At 49.0% G+C, this 17,290-nt stretch overlaps 1 protein-coding gene across 1 annotated transcript in view; it reads left to right on the forward strand.

Annotated features, from left to right (window-relative positions):
- MAN1C1 (mannosidase alpha class 1C member 1) overlaps nt 1–17,290 on the forward strand; it is a 60,983-nt gene continuing 43,693 nt past the window's right edge. Inside the window, exons 1-2 of the mRNA XM_065650478.1 lie at nt 1–265; nt 1,011–2,002. Coding sequence (XP_065506550.1) covers nt 1,433–2,002 — 570 coding nt within the window. The 5' untranslated portion in view covers nt 1–265; nt 1,011–1,432. The remainder of the gene's footprint in view (nt 266–1,010; nt 2,003–17,290) is intronic.

Below are 17,290 nucleotides of genomic sequence, written 5' to 3' on the forward strand. Positions count from 1 at the left end.
GGGGGGGAAGACGGGGCGGGGAGGAGGTGAAAAACAGAGGCCTCTAAGTAGCTTGATGTAGTTGGGCACTTCCCTCCCGGGTGCTTGGAGAGAGGAGCCGCTCCCCGGAGAGCCCGGCGGGCTGCCAGCGTCTCCCTTCGTTTGATTTAGCGCGCACTCGCAAGCGCTGACAGCAGCGAGGGGATCGCGCTTTTGAGATGCGCGGGCAGGACTGAGAAGATTTTGCTCACTGTAGGACCCAGAGAGGCTTGGATTTGTCAGAGGGGTGAGTAAACAGGGCTGGGGACAGGAACGCGCCTGCCAGGCGGGTTTGGCGGCGTGTTCGCGGCCAGCGCTGGTCCAGCCCGTAGGAGTAGGGGTGATTTGGGGCTCGTAGGTAGGTCTGTAAAACGTGTCCTGCTTCTGGAAAGTGGTCCTGCTTGCTGCCGTGGTCTGACAGTTGAGCTCTATCTCTTCCAGCGCACATAAGATGCGGATTGTGGGGTGGAAGGAATAACTTAACAGCGAGGCAGCGATTTGGGAGAAAGGGAGAATGCACCGGGATCCATTTAGCAAAAACAAAATCCGTAGATTTTCTGTTTTTTCCTCATGAAACTTAGCCCGAGCCGAGCTCTTCGCATGGCTTGTTCGCAGCCCCATCAGTCTCCAGCCCTCTGCGGGCGGAGGCAGCTCCTGGCAGGCTGGTGAGGAGCAGCCTGACCCCCGTCTGTCTGTGTGTCTGTCTGTCTGCTCTCCGTGCCCGGGCACCTTGCCCCTCCCGGGCTCCTCTTGGCCCCGGGGCTGCCCGGCCAGCAGAGCCGGGAGCTGTAGGGGATGGTGCAGAGCTGGGAGCTGCTCGCAGGCTATAGAGAGTTGATGGCAAGTCCGGAGAGAGGAAAAACGAGCTATTGTGGCTGGAGGTGGGTGGGATGGCTGGGGAGGCGGCTGACCCTCCGGGACAAAGGTTCTAACGCCGGCTGCACCCTTCTTGGCGTTGAATGAACGCGCTTTTATCTCCCTCCCCCTCGCAGAAATGCTGCAGCATGAACCTACCGCCTAGAGAGAAGCGATCGCACCTCCTCGGCGCCGCTCCCTGAGCCAGCCCGGCACAGTCGTCCGGCGGAGCCTGACACCGGCACAGCCCAGCCTGCCCTGCCCGCCGCCCGGCCTCGGCGGGATGCGCTCGCCGCCGCCTTCATGCCGCAAGGGGGGACTGTGAATCGCCGCTCCGCACCCTGCAAGTCTCTCGGGCAAGGAGCGCGGGCAGCGGCGGGGCCCCGCGGCTCAGCCCGCTCCGGAGCCACCCACGTGTCGCCCGCCGGGCGTCCCCGCTGAAGGCGGCCGCTCCAGCCGGTGGTGCGGGGGGCACATCCCTGAGCCTTCGGCCGCAGAAGCCAGCGGTGCTGCCCGGGCTGGCGGCGCAGCCCGCCCGGCGGCCGCGATCCGGTGCCCCATGGTGCTGCTGCGGAAGCTGCCGGGCATGCCGGGCTGGCCGGCGGCGCTGGGGCTGCGGCTGCCGCAGAAGTTCCTATTCCTGCTCTTCCTCTCGGGCCTGCTCACGCTGTGCTTCGGGGCCCTGTTCCTCCTGCCCGATTCCTCCCGCTTCAAGCGCCTCTTCCTGCCCCGCCGGGCCACCGCCTCCTCCTCCTCCTCCTCCTCTTCTTCCTCCGCCTCCTCCGCCTCCTCCTCTTCCACCCGCGACACCGACCTGCCCCGCAGCCCCCCCGCCGCCGCCGAGCCCCGCCACGCCAGCCCCGCCGCTCCTCGCCGCCTCCGGGAGAAGCTCCGCACCGCCGCCCGCATGGCCGGCCCGCCGGCCCACACGGCGCCGGGCTCCCGGCAGCAGGTGCAGGGCGGCGAGCGCCGAGCCGAGCCCGCCACCGGGGATCCCCCCGCCCGGGAGACGCGAGCTCCGTTCCGCTTCGACTACGAGCGGTTCCACCGAAGCCTCCGCCACCCGGTGCGGGGCAGGCGGGCCGGCGAGGACCCCGAGACCCGCAGCCGCAGGATGAAGATTAAAGAGGTGAGGAGCCCACACGCTGCCCTCAACGGCCATGTCCCCCTCAGCCCTCACCTCCTCTCACAGCCATGTCCCCCCCTCAGTCAACCCTTGTCCTCCTCTCAGTCAGCCTTCCCTTTCCCCTCATGGCCATGTCCCGTCGGTCAGCCCTCACCTCCCCTCACGGCCATGTCAGCCCTCGTTCTCCCCTCAGTCAGCCCTCGTTCTCCCCTCACAGCCGTGTCCCACCTCAGTACTCACTTCCCCTCACAGCCATCTCACCCCTCTCAGCCCTCACCTTCCCCTCACAGCCGTGTCGCCCCTCAGTCAGCCCTAACCTCCACTCACAGCCATGTCCCCCCTCAGTCAGCCCTCACCTTCCCCTCATCACCGTGTCCCCTCGGTCAGCCTGCAGCTCCCCTCACAGCCATGTCCCCCCTCAGTCAGCCCTCACCTTCCCCTCATCACCATGTCCCCTCGGTCAGCCTGCAGCTCCCCTCACAGCCATGTCCCCCCTCAGTCAGCCCTCACCTTCCCCTCATCACCGTGTCCCCTCGGTCAGCCTGCAGCTCCCCTCACAGTCATGTCAGCCCTCAGTCAGCCCTCGTCTTCCTTCACGGCCATGTCCCCTCTCAGTCAACCCTCACCTCCCCTCACAGCCGTGTCCCACCTCAGCGCTCGCTTCCCCTCACAGCCATCTCACCCCTCTCAGCCCTTGCCTTCCCCTCACAGCCACGTCCCCCTTCAGTCAGCCCTCGTGCTCCCCTCACAGCCATGTCCTCCCTCACGGCCGTGTCTCCCCTCAGTCAGCCTTTGCTGTCCCTTCATGGCCTCATCCTCCCCTCACGACCATGTTCCCCTCAGCCCTCGCCCTCTCCTCGTTGCCCCCACTTTCCTCACACACCCCTCGCTTCCCCAGCCTTGCTCCCATTCCGCACACAGGCCCCTGCTGCCCCTTTCTCCCTCCATTTCCCGAGGAAGGTGACAGGAATTGGGGGTGTTTCTCCATGGAGGTGTCGTGCAGCGTGGCCCCACGCACGTGGCGGTCACCATCTGCACACACCTCCTGTCACGGGAGAGGAAATGTTGATAGGGTGTGACTGGAAATTAAAAAGCTGAAATTAAGCAAAGGAAAATTTCAGGTTGGTTATTAAGGAAAAAAAACTTGCTTGGCAGGAGGCGTCTGTGGTTGTGCAAGCGGCTCCGTCCCTGGGGTATCGCTGTGAACCTGGCTGCTTTACACAAAAGCTGGTGGATGATGAAACTTGTGCTGGTCCGTGGGGATGCATGGACAGACGGATGGATGGGATGTGCCCTCACAGAAGTTGGGGAAGGGGCTGTAAATTGTTTTGTCGCTCCGGGTGGAGTTGGCTCGGGACTTGTTACCCGCTAACAGCGACCTGAAGCCTGTCCTGGCTCAGAGCTGGGCTGGAAGGGAGGGCGGAATTCGGCTGGTGCCTCCAGTTTGTGCGTAAAAGCCTGGCAGGCTCACAAACATTGCGGAGCAATCTGTGACCTAGTTAACCAGGAGCTATGGATTCTGTGTAGTATTTGATTGTGTTTGTCATATCTTTTGCGATGATGGATAACCAACTTGGAGTGGATTTTGGTCTAGGAAGAGGTGCCAATAAGTAAAAAGCACAGATTTAATTAAGCAGAGTATAAATTTCCTGTTTTCTTCCTCTCACAGAGGTGCAGGCATTCGGCAAAAATGCTGCCCCAGGTTGAACAGAGAAGGAAGTCAAAGGATAATACACCAAGGGCTTTCAACTGCTGTAACCTGCATTTTAAAAACACTTTTTTAAAGCTGCCTCCTGATATCTCTGTCAGTCTTTAAAACAAAGCCTGCACCACTGGTAAAATTCCCACTTCTGTGCCAGACAACCAGACACAACGCACCCTGGGGTGCTGAGTTTCTGTATCATCCCAGGCATGGCTGAGCCGTCCTTCCGTTCTGCATCTCGACTGCTGGATATTCAGAATATTCCAGTACCCGGCCCTCCTGTGTGCTTGGAGTGGTGGAGGGTGTGCTGGAGCGGGCTCCTGTTTTCAAGGTACGCGAGGATAGCACAACATACCCGTGAACAAACCAGCTTCCACTCTGTACAAACAAATCAAATTGGAAACCAAATTTATGAAAGCTGGTGGCATTCGGTCCTTTATTTGTAGTTAATTATTTTTTAAATATAGGATTATTGCAAGTTGTATGGATTCAGCCCCATCTGTTTATAACAGCTATAATCAGTGCCGGGTAGCAGAGTTAGATTTTTTCAAGGATGAGAATCCATAAATACTAGTTTTATGCTGACAGCTAATTACTCTTCAAACAGAGCCCTTATTCCTTAAAAGTGCCTGCACTTCTATTTATTCAGAACGAGAGAGAGGAACAAATACGGTGCTGAGATATGAGACTGAATGTGCAAAACAAGGGATGGTGGTGCAGTTTGTGGAAGAGAGAAGGTGTGTCCTTTTTTTTTTGCGAATCAAAAAGAGATGGAGAAAACAAACCGAGAGAGGTTAGAAGACCAATGCTGTATAAAAAACCAGATGGGTAAATAAGAAATGCAAGTAAGAAATAAGTCACGATACAGCATTTTGGTCAGCAAATACTCTTCACGTGATGCGAGAGGTGCAAGCAGGGGCAGGTAGCGGGTTGGCTGTTTAAGGTGGGGTGTGCAGTAGCAGGAAGTCACTTTTCTCTCCTTTCAGAGCTTTAAGCCCTGTAATTTGCTAAAATGTGTTCCAAACTGTCCTGGTACTTAAGGTCTTTCCATCCCATGCCCCCAGGCAATTCTTACAGGTCAGCATCTCTATAACAGGGCGGATGGATATGGATGGGATTTGGTGGTGTTTTTTCCCCCATCCGTCTGCCCGAGCCTGGATAGAAGCCAGGAGCAAGAACAGGTGCGTGATCAAAGACCAGGGCTGCTGCCCAACCTGGATGCTTGGAACTTTCCGTTATCTCATAGGACCCTTCAGCCCGGGCAGGCGTCTGCTCCTTCTCACCCAACCTCTGAAGCCTCTTGATACTTCAGCCAAAGAAGAGGGCCTCTCATGGGTTTCTTGGCTGTTATGCATGGAAAGTGTTGACTAATGTGGCCTCACTAGACTTCTGCTGAAAAGATAGCGTTGTCCAGAGTGCAAACTGTTGTCTCTTCCGCTTTGTTTGGGGAAGCGCTGAGCAGTGCCAGGGGCACGGACGCTCTTTGCCGATTAAGGGGTCAGGCCAGGGGTGTATCTGCATCACTCGCTGTGTTTCTTAGTAGTGCAGAAAGGAAAAAGGTGGATTAACAAGTTGAAGCAGCACCTAGAAGTCTGTTAAAAGAAATAAGTGCTGCAGTGAGCAGAGCTGACGTGTGCACGCAGGTATTCTGCTTTGCACTGGTGGGTAACTTAAGAGTGGCAGACCTCTTAGGTTCGGCTTACCTTTTAAAGACAAGGTCAGAGTCAATAAGCAGTTGTTTTTCTGAGGAGGAAAAGAGGGAGCACCTGTATTGCACAGGCCGCTTGCTGCAAAAGGTCGTTGGTCACCTGGAGAATTGCCTGGGATCTGCTGTGGCCAGCCGAGCACTGTGGGCACTCTGACCTTTTGAAGAAAACTGCAATAAAAGCAAAGAGCAGCCTCCCCATGCTACGGGTTGGGAAATTTTAAAAGGGCCTGGGATTATTCATCTCTTAAACTTTATGTCTGAAAAACGTGTTGGTTCTGTAATTGATCAGTCTTGCATGGCTTCAGGGAATAGCTAAATTTTTTTACATGTGCCAAATACTAATCATTGATGTTCAAAAAAAAAAAAAAGGGGGGGGAAGAAAAGTGGCTGTAGTCAGAAAGTGACTGCAGAAATGCCACAGTGGGATTCTGTATTTATTTGCCCTCAACAATTTCCAGATCAAATCGGCTCAGTGAAAAGTCAAAATGATTTCCCCTCCAACTGCTGGTACTGCAAACTCAGCCTCAGACTGGGGCAAATCAGACCGTGTGGTTTCTGCCTTTTGCTTCATAACCGGTAATAAAGATTTTGCTGTTGGAGCTGAGCTGACAGTTTTGCTGATGATGGAAGAAGCAAAACAGACTGTTTCTTGCTGTAGTGCTGCTGTGTGAGCTTCACGGGTCTCACAGGCAGGGAAGCAGTCGGGAGAGAAAACAGCATTTTTCTGAAGTATTTTATACCAGCCCCACTAATGCCATCCAGTGCCGAAGGGCAACCACTGTAACCAGCTAGACCAGAAAGAGTCCATCGGTGAAATTACAGTGGCTGCTTACTTCCAGTCTTGAAATGCAAGAAAAATGTGAACAGTGGAAGAGATTTACTGGTTTTTCTTTTCCTCTTTGGGTGCAAAAGGCATGTTTCTTTACCTGGTGTCTGAGAATACCTAGTGCCTTAACTTGGTGGTGTCCTTTGTTCCCTAAAATGGGAACATGTCACATTCAGGCAGGCTTTTAGTCCTCTGCTGGGATATACCCTTGGGTTTGATACATGCATTCATTTCCTCTGGATTAGTAATGCTGAAGCCTGTTTGTTTTACAGTGCAGTTCTCTCCAGCCTGGCTTTTCATCCTGTCTCCACCTTCCTTTGCCTCCCCTTGCTGTCTGCTGTCCTCTTTAACATCGCTCTAAAGATGTATTTGCTTTTGACAATCAGACCCAGGGGGACGAAGGCCATCAGAACCTGTGCACACAGTCACTGCAGATTAGCAGGAACCTTTGCAGGTAGATCAGTCTTTTAAACACAAGTATCTTGACAGTTTGTCACTAAAAGATAATTGGTAAGAAACAGGGATGTTATCAGGAGCTAAGCTTTGGTGGAAAGTCACTCTCTGTTGGTTGCTGACTTGCCTTTGTGTGGTTTTGACAGTCCTGACCAGGGGTCCCCTCTGCAATGAAAAAGAGCTAGTTTTGGGGCAGTGCTGCTTGTTCTCCTGAATTTGTGCCGCAGCCCTGACCCCTGGTGGGAGAAGCGGCTGGTTAGATGCTCATTCCGGATCGCACACCTTGGTGGAGGCGGCCGCGGGTGTTCCCAGGGGATTTTACCCGGGTGTACAAGATCCTGATCACAGATTTACTGACAGCAAAGCTCAAAACCAGCTCTGGGGTTGAGTTACAGTCGGCCTGTTGGTACAACGCTGTGAATCACATTATCGGTCGTCCCTGAGCCGTCTCATTTCTGAGGCCAGCAGTAAAAAGGTTTCAGACGTCTCCTTTTCCCTGCAGTGTGCGACTTCTGTTCTTCCATTTGGAGAAAATGCCTTTTCTTTCTGTAATCTGGGGATGAACAGTGCTACAAGCAAATAATGTGATCTGTCACTGACTGCAGTGAGTTGTACCACGTGCAGTTCTAGATGGAAAAGCACCTCCCCATGCACATCTTTCTCCCTGAGACCCATGGAAAACGTCTAACCCAGTAAATCCAGCGACTTCCAACAGGCTTACTTGGGGCTCTTGTGGTAAAAAAACCCCTGTTCTCAGTAAAATACTTGTTAGGAAATAGATTTCCAGAACATACTTATTATAAAGGAGTAGAACGATGATCGCAAACCAGTCAGGTACACTGTGATCAGATCATAATTCTTTCTCTGGGGTAGAAATACCTTTGCAATGAGAGAATTTCCCTGCAGTGTGAAGCACCGGCTGGTTCCAGCCTTGCTGGAATTTTCCTGTACCCCATGCTCCTTCTCATGCATTTATTTACTGAACCTGTGAAAAAGGAAACTATACTGTAAATCCCACAAACGGTGCTTACAGTGTATTTTTTGCTTCACTAGCCTCTGGTGGATTCATGCAAACAAAATTTAGACCTAACCTGTCTCAGCCTCTTTCAGCTCTAGGATATACAGTTAATTGACTAAAAAGATATTTGTTCTGTTGGCATAATGCATGAGTATAGAAAATACTTCACATGCTGTGATCCGTGTTACAGTGCTGCTTGCCTTGGAGATGCTGATGATACCTCAGTGTGCACTATTACTGATATTACTGGAGCCGAGGGCATTTTGGAGTTCGCTAGTGCTGTGCAATTTGAAGACATTTGTTCTTATCTACAAAATCTGGCCCTGAAAGCACTTGTTCCACAACAACTAAATTTGGTGCGAGACTGGTTTATAAACTGCCACTTAAATACGATGCGCTGTTCGCACAACAGCAAAATTGTTGGAGTCTGGACCTCTCCAGGCTGATGACAGATAATGACCAAATGCAAGTGCTGGACGTGGGGAAATGGGTTTCCAGGACACACAGATGTTGTGCAGAAGGACCTATGCCTTGTCGAATTAACTCAGTAAATACACAAAAGTTCTTTGAAAGTTCTCAAATAGAAAGAGAAGGGGTTCGGGGGAGCAGGGCTGGAGCCGACCTGCGGCCCCTCGGTGACATCCTCTGGAACCACCTCTGTGTCCCCTTGGGGAGCAGTACTGTGGTCTCAGCAGCTGCCTTTCCAGCCCAAATATAGGCTCTGGATTAACTTTTTAATCAGTGGTTAAATCTGCCCCTTAATGGGAGAAAGATGTTTGCGTGTAGTGTTCTTTCCTTTGGATCTGTATGCAAGGCTTTACCAGATGATGTTAATCAATCATGTTTGGTTTACTCTATTAGTCTATTATTGTTTAGATTGTTGATCATTTTGATGTTTTAGAATGTGTTTTTCAATATTTAAAACAATTCAGGTTTTAGATAGGAGACTGAGAAAGGAAAATGTATCTTAAACCAGTCTGTCATTTAGTTCCGAATATAAAACTGACGTGAAGCTGTCAAAAGGAGAGAGCAGGAGAGAGTGTTCCCTTCGTTGGTAGAAAGAGGAAACTTTGTGCTTGGAGCATTTTAATTTTTATACTTGGGAAAGAGACTAAATTTACATTCCCCCAAAAAAGTACTTTTCACTGAATGCCGTGAATGGATTTGGCGTGAGGAGCGAACGCTCCCGTGGTTGCTGTTTGTGCTGCGTCTCCCCTCGGCGCTTCAGCTCATCATCTGACACAATATTCTGGAAGGGCTCCAGCGACGCCGTCACGGGCAGTGGTGTCAGCGATCTGTGCATAACGCGGGTGGATTGTGCATGATGGACCCAAAGGTTGTAGGAAAGAGCGCAGTGGGAACACTGCAGGGCTGGATAATAAACATCCTCTGTTTGTGGCACAGAGACGTTACTCATTTGTTCTATTACTAAAGGGGACAGAGCATCTACTGTTAATTAGAACAGGACACTTGGTCCTGGAGTCTGTTTCTGATGGCAGGTTCGTCATGTCACTGTATGGACACCGTTTGCATCTCTGTAAAATGGGCTTTTTTAAAAATCTCTACTCCAGCAGAGCAATATGAGGCAAAACTGTTTCCTCTTGGGCACTTCAGCATTCCCTGGGCAGACACTGGAGTGTAAGTAATGGGTCAAATTTGCACTAAACTGAAGTGACTTCAGTGCTTCCCTTTTGTATCTACTTGAGAGCTGCGATGCAGAGTCTCGTGTGTGTATCCACAGGAATCAAAAGAGAGGCCTCGGCCATGTTTAAAATGGAACAGCGTGCTCCCGATGCTCACCTCTTCCCAGCACACAGGTGATGGAGCCTTTCCAGGAATGAGTCCCGTGGGCTGGAACCCCAGTTCCTCCTGTGTCACCCAGCCCTGCCCAGTGGGGCCAGTCGCTCCTCCCAATGTCCCCCCCCGGGTGCTGGGGACCCATCGCTGCCCGCACTGGGGCTCTCTGGGGGTCTCTGCTCCAGTTTGCACTGAACTTCAGTTTCTCTGTGACCTTTAGCCTCTGTCAAACCCAACTGAAGTTTTCCAGCTCACAAGTTACCGGGAAGGATGGGCAGGCGACCACTGAGCAGAAAACAGTTCTCGGGCTTATATGAGCTAATTGTTCTGATGACTGTGATTGAGCAGGAGCCAGGAACTCATTAGTTCTAATCTGGCCTCCAACTCTTCTATCGCATGGCCACAGAGCTGCTGTTGTATTTCTCTCTTAGTTTCTTATGGGTAGAATGATATCCTACGAGTAAGGCTGCAACAAATAATAAATGCAAGAGATTTAGAAATTCTACAGCATCTCATCATGCCAACAGCAGTTGCGCAGGGTGATGATATACAGTGGAGCTATATGTTCAGCACGTCCTGGCGAATGTCTCTGCTCTAAGAGCCGGTTCTTGCTTCCGAGGAAGTCGGTGTCAGAACTCCCGCTGACTTATGGAGTAAATGGCTCTGCAGACTGTGCTGAGAATTGGAGCTATGTTAGTAACATCCGAGCAAACCATGTTTAAAACAGGGTTCTTGCTCTAATTGTGTTAACATGATTTCCCTGGGCAGTAAGGAAAAGTGCATAACCATGTACTTTGTGAAGTAACAAAAGATAATTATAATGTAATCACATTTCATCCATCCTGAAACCTTCCTGCTGTCTGGGTTAGCCAGCCCAGCTCACAAATAAAATGCTTCCAGTGGAAAAGTGATTACTTCTGGCTCTTCCTCCATCTGAGCCTCCGTTTTCCTCTGGAGTTATCTAGGAAGGCTGCATGTTATGTTGGTAGTTCAGCATTGTGCTAGATGAACCCAAACAAATCCTTGGCTGATTTCTGGTGCAGTTTTGGCTTTCTTCAAGGTCTTCTTCCAATACTCATACCACGTTAGGGTTCCTCAGTCCTGAAACGTCGCAGTTGTATTTGATTATCTTATCCATCAGACCTTAGTTCTGCGTGTCAGCGACCCCTCCAATGACCAGAACATTGTCACGGCTGGGTGTGGATCTGCCCACTCTGATCAGTAGAATAGTTCAAAAGATTCATTTTTGAAAGGCAGCTCCTTGGCTGGTGCTGGATAAAGCAGCAGACAGCTGTGTTCTGTTTCTTTCATTTCTGGATTTCAAAGACCTACAGAAATATAATTTTGCGTTGAATGTTAGGGTGAAATTTGGTAAGTGGAACAGAGTGGAAGCTTGTTGCTCAGGTCTTGAAAGGAAACACGGCCAGAGAAGTGCTGTGGGATTCACTTCTACACCCGCAGGGACGTGGAGTCTGACCTCGGAGGTGCCTCCTGTCTCCAATTTTGATGAATCTTTATGTTTTGGTTTGTGCTTTTTTTTTTTTTCCCCCTTTAGTTTATTACCCAGATCTCCCAACTTTCCATTTCTTGCTTTATTCTCTCAGCAGTTCATTAATCATCGCAGTAGGATGATTGTCCAGTGCAGCGCTGGGATGATGCCAGGGCCAGGCCCTGGTCCCTCCCGTGATGGGAGCTCGGGCTGAAATCTGACATTGTTCTAACATCCACTCCACCAACTTCATTTTTATTAAAGATCCAGTATTTGCAACCTGGTTTATATGATTGATAGTTAACTGAGGGACTCTTGGAAGAGTTTATCAGCCCGCGGCTAATAAATTTGCTAATGTGGTCCAAGAATTTCTTATAATACTTTTGTAAGGTGACAACTCTGACGTGAGGCTCTAGGAAGGCTGTGAGCAAGTTTCTTGTGTCTGTTATTAGCTATTACCTTTGATAAATTATTGGGCTAATCTCTGCTGACTACTTAATGCTCGAGAATTGCTCTGCTCCTCTCTTCGGAAGTTCAAATCACAAGTAACTCTGGAAAGGGGAGAGGACGGCACCGCTCCAGTCTGTCCCTCCGAGCAAGGATTACAAAGACAGATGGGCAGCAGGTGAACCAGCAAGAAATCATTAAACTAAACTCATCCTCCCAGATCTCTTCTGTTAAGCCATCCAAGTGTGAGATGAAGCAGGAGGTGTGCTGGCAGTTCTCGGCTTCCCTCTTCCCTCCCGTTCCAGCATTTGGACTGAGACAAAAACAGTTTCCCGACAGATGTTTCTTCTGCTCCCCAAGTCTGTTCTCACTGTGCAAAACAGGAGCGATGCAGGGCAACTCTTGGCCTGTTTTTACTTTTTTTTTTCTTTCTTTCCTTCCTTCACTTATCCCATCTGCTTATGACTGCTCTTTGGGCCCCTGAGCCATCCGTGTGTCAAAAGCAATTCATGCTTTGCCGGTGCTGGGAGGAAGAGGCAGATCAGATGCGTTGTCCTGAAATGGAAAGAATGAGACACGTATATCGAGCTGCTGAGTGAACCTGTGACCATGCTAAATTTTCCTTCCTAATGTGAAAAGACTCATTTTGTATCTTACAGTGCGGGTCCTATTCAAAGGACAGTTTTATGTGCAGAGACTGTGGCCCCAGTTTAGTCTTTCCCTTCCACACCCACAGATTATTCCTGCCGTGGTCCCTCATCCAAGGCTCAGGAGTACAAAGCCTCCTATCTTCTCTGCTTTGTTTCTTTTCATAATTGATCTGTTTGACGTTTGTCCCACAGGCTATCAAACAGGTAGGCCTAATAGGCTCTGAAAACATGTTGTTTGTTTTTTATTATTTTCCTTGAATCACCCCCCACACTTTTTTTTTCTTTTCTTTTTTTCTTTGCAGTCTGCCCGTTTTCGGTTAGTTATCACTGCAGCTTCTTTTAGAGCGTCCCCTTGGGCTCTGGCTCTCCAGAAATGAGAATCCTGTGCAGATGGTATCTTTAGGCAAAGAGAAAATAACTCACGTTGTCATAATGCAGGTCTGGAAAAACAATCTTCCTCAGTGTTTGCGTTTCCATCCACCTTCCCTTTTAACGTGTTGGTATTTCAGTGAGGAGCTGATGGATTTTGGCCTGGATGTTTAACTGATCGTTGTGCATCAGTCACCTGGAATGTTGGTCACCTTTTGTAGTCTGTGTGTATTAATAATTAGGGATTTATGAAGACCGTGTGCTGTACACGCTTGAAGGGACGTAGCTGAAATGTAAGAGCTCTCAAGGCAGCCCATAGGTACATCACAGTGCCCAAAATCTTAAAGAGCTGTGGGAGTTTCCTGCGGGATTTACGCTGCAGGCACAAAACTCAGGAGGAGGACTCTGAGCTGACATTAGAAGCAGCACAATTACAAGGTAAGTAATTTTTTCCCACTTTCTTCCCTCAAAGCATGCTGGAATAAAGTAGTAGTAGTCACCAAGAGAAGCCATTACCAGATGGCCAACCTAGAATTAAAAGCACTTGAAAAATCCAAATAACGGTGTCACACAAAGCGTGTTTCTTGCTTTCTGGGTCCGCCGGCCGCCCTCGGTGGTGCAGCCCCTGGCAGGGGCTGTGGAAAGAGCAGTTGCGTGGTTGACAGACATCTCCTAATGCGCAACTTTGTTAGCAAAAGTAATCTTGTGAAGTGAACCGTTCCATGAGAATGTAAAGGTAATGATTTGTGACATCGCAATGGATCGGGGAAAATATTTGCTTGAAATGCCTCTTTGTGCATGAAAGCCTGGGTGTATGTATTTGGATGTATGGCACATTTTCACCTACAAAGTGCAGCACATACACTAATTCCCGAAGTTGGTGTCATGGTAAAGTGAGATGCATTTCATGGGTATATTTTAACAGTTGTACGTATCTAATATTATAATATTAGAATGTTATTATTTGGTATTCCCATATTTTACAGACGGAGATTGATTTCCTATCTGCCGTTGTTACTTGAATATGTTCAGGTATCTTCTACTTTGAAGACACTTTTAAGTGCTACAGATCTGTACTCACAGCTTAAATTTCCATTTAAGAAACGTGAATACATGGAAGCAGTAAACCAGAGCCAAGTTCGAATTCTGTGAAGTATCTAAAAAAGCCCCAATGTTTTATAAGGACCTTAAATTTCTTTTCTGATCTCATACTTACAGATAGTGCTCAAAGAGCTACTTCTGCCTTCATTCTGTGGGGATAACTAGGGAGATCGTAATTATTCCTATGCTTTTAAGCTCAGCTTTGTTGAAGTGTCCCCTCTGCGGTTTTTAGTCTTTATCTCACTCTTCACTTTCTGTATGTTTGCTGGCACACCACCTTCGCTCGCATCTGCATCACACAAGCTATAGTTAGATTTGCTCTTTGACACTGACCCCCATTTTTTCGCAGCACACCAAATTACCTTTTGAGCATCCATCTGCGGAGGAAATCATCCCTCTAACCGAACAAGGTCAGCTCCTCTGGCTAAGGCTGCTGGGTGCAAACTGGACATCATGAATTGCCTTTTTGTGCAGGTTCTCTAACCCTGATGGCAGCGAGTGCTTGAACAGCGGTTAGAGGTAACAAGGACCGGAGGAATTTTCACTGGTTTTATTGCTGGCCTTGCAGAGTGTCAGCTTTGGTCGTGCTCTGGAATATCGTATGTTTGATCAGTTCTAGAGGCTCGAAGGAAGCACAAAGCTGACAGCGTTAGGGTGGCCGAGAACACAAATACCTTTTATTTCTGTTAGAGTTTTCCACAAGCTTTGATTCTGGGAAGTGAGGGAGATAAGACTACAGCTTTGCTTGTCTCTCTACTAAATCACCCCATGCTTTGGTCTAGACTTGCAAATTCATTCTCAAAACCATTGTCGTCCAGCGTCTCATTAAGAAACTCTCTGCAAAATCAGCTGCTCTTGCTGACGTTTCCTGATTTAGATGCAGCTGGATCCAGCTGGGTGTTAATGCCTGAGATAGTCCTATCGAAGGGGTTTTTTTTCCCCTCTTGACACAGTTAAATCTAGTTGCATTAGGAGTTTAATTAGGAGTTAGTTTAATTGTGTTTTGAGCTGTTCTTTCTCCCATTCGGCTTTCTTAGCAGGAGCTGTGAGTCAGGAAGATTCTTGAGTTCTATTTCTGTCCTTGTCACTAACACTAATGACCTTGGACTCCCTGTGCTGGGTTTTTTTTCTGTTCCCCCAGTGCAAATCAGGCTTCTGGTCCTGCTTTTTTCCTGCTTGCAAGTTTGAGAACAAGCCGCCAAGACTTCACCAGAAGAATCTGAAGCAAAGCCCCACTCACCTGTTGCTTGAATTACTGTTATATTTACTTCTAGATAAAGCGACATGTAGCAAGTAATTCACAGTATCTATCTGCCATCTAACACTGAACAATCAGCTGATGTATTTACAGTCAGGAGGATGACAGGGTTTGAAATTTTGTTTTAGAGTGCGTTATGTAGAGCTGGAGCACATGGGAAGAGTCGTGTGCTTGGGCTGGTGCTTTGGGTCTGGAAACAGGAGCCTTTATCTCGTGTTTAAGGAAAAATTGAGTAGACCAGTGGCAAAGGCAGCTGTCAAAGAGCTGAGACTTTCCTGAAATCTGGGCGCCGTTCCAGAGGGTGTATTTGCAGAAATTTGCTCTTGAGGAAGTGGGTTTGCAACAGGAATTAGTTTGGTGTTATCTGGGGCGTTAATCAACCTCCTGCCCCGTTGTGGTTGTGTGTATAATCCCTGCGCTCACTCGTGCGGATCGTCTTTGGCCGAGAGGTGCGGGGCTGCGTTGCCGCAGCTGCAGCAGGATGATCGATGCTCTCCCGAGCCCAGGACCTCGCTGGGTACACGCGATTCCCGCTGCCATGTGAAGTCACAGAATCCCAGAATGTCAGGTATTGGAAGGACCCTCGAAAGCTCATCCAGTGCAATCCCCCCACCGGAGCAGGAACACCCAGATGAGGTTACACAGGAAGGTGTCCAGGCGGGTTGGAATGTCTGCAGAGAAGGAGACTCCACAACCTCCCTGGGCAGCCTGGGCCAGGCTCTGGCACCTTCACTGGGAACAAGTTTCTTCTCATATTCAAGTGGAACCTCCTGTGTTCCAGTTTGCACCCATTGCTCCCTGTCCTATCACTGGTTGTCACCCAGAAGAGCCTGGCTCCATCCTCCTGACACTCCCCCTTTCCGTATTGATCCCCATGAATGAGTCACCCCTCAGTCTCCTCCAGCTCCAGAGCCCCAGCTCCTCGGCCTTTCCTCACACGGGAGATGCTCCACTCCCTTCAGCATCTTTGTGGCTCTCTGACATGAGGGATGTGTAGACAGGTGTTGAGTTTTGACCCCGATTCTGCCACTGTCATCTCCTGCAGAATGATTCTGGGTCTGGCAGACTGTTGGGCGAAAGAATATCGAGCACCAATTCACCGAGCGAGCTCAGTCCCACGCTGTTTGGTTATTTCTCTTTATTATGCCTGATGCTCTTAGAAGAGAAGGTTGAGGTTGGTGTTGCAGGTGGATAAGCCAGGGCCCACAGCAGTGGAAGTTGCCCAGCGGGTGTATGAGGAGGGTCAGGAAGGGAAAGCCAAGAGGAAATACCTTCCGCGTTTGGAGCCGACACGATTGCATTCACTTGGTTCTTCCAGGGCTTTAATTTTGTACTAACAGATTCGGGTTTTATGTGCAGTTGTTCCTTCACTATCAGTAAACAGAAGAATGTTTTATTTAAAGTTAGAAAAATCAGGTGCCATTAGATTCACACTCACCAAGGTGAGGCTCTGTAATGGTTATCGGTTGCTTTGAAGGCCCATTAAATGAAAATCTCTGCAATTCACTTGATGTTGTATTCAGAGACAGAAGCCGACGTGGATGCTGTAAAACAGGCAGGTTAGCTGGCATGGCTCTAAATTGCCGAAGTTCCTGTTGGGATCTATTGGATTTACTGTAATCTTTAATTATAAAATGAATTACTTCGGAATGGATTATCAATGTTGGTGTCCATTTTGGTGGGTTGCTTGGTAACGTCTTCGTGTGCTGAAGTGCTGTCTGCTCTGCGAGTTCCAGCTTTTAACCCCAAGTACCAGCCTGTGGATATTAGCGTCTGCCTAAATGGAACCTTTCAGTCAACTGGAGTTAACACACGGCTCTTTTGTTATGATTTTGCTGTTATGTGAAAACATTTCTAAGGACAAAGTCCCAAAGAAGTAGCCTGAGAAGTTGCTCAGCTTTATATAAAAGATTTTTCACATATATTCTAGTTTTTCTATAGCATTCTGCCAGGGTGTTTGTATGGATATTTATAGCTCTGTGTGATAAGAAGATAATAAACACAGTACTGTTTCTTTACCTTTCCCGCAGTCAATCCAGAGTCACGCAAGTGTTTGCAAGTCTGATTAGAAAAAAATACCATCCATTATTCCAAATATAAATGGCTTATGTGGATGTGTTTGGGCAGACTTTCCTCTGTCTGCAGGACTGACAGTCAAGTCCTTTTTTCCTCTGCATCTTGTCATCTGGCAAATTATTATTTTTTTTTTTTACACAGCCGGTGGAAAATATATGACATTATATTGCAGGTTAAAAATCCAAACTAGAACAGGGTTATTTTGAGGTAGCGGGAAGGTCAGAGATGGGAAAGAACGGGTCCTGTTGTGAAACTGAGATGACAACTGAGCTTCCAACCGCAGAGAAAGGAAGAGAAACTTGTCTGGTGATCTGGGGTGGGAAAAACCAAGTCAGAAATACAATAGGGAAAGAAATACTTAAAATTACACCTCGCCCCCTTTTTTGTGTGTTTTTGT

Source organism: Caloenas nicobarica, chromosome 23 (assembly GCF_036013445.1).
Source record: "Caloenas nicobarica isolate bCalNic1 chromosome 23, bCalNic1.hap1, whole genome shotgun sequence".
In the NCBI taxonomy this organism is placed as follows: domain Eukaryota; kingdom Metazoa; phylum Chordata; class Aves; order Columbiformes; family Columbidae; genus Caloenas; species Caloenas nicobarica.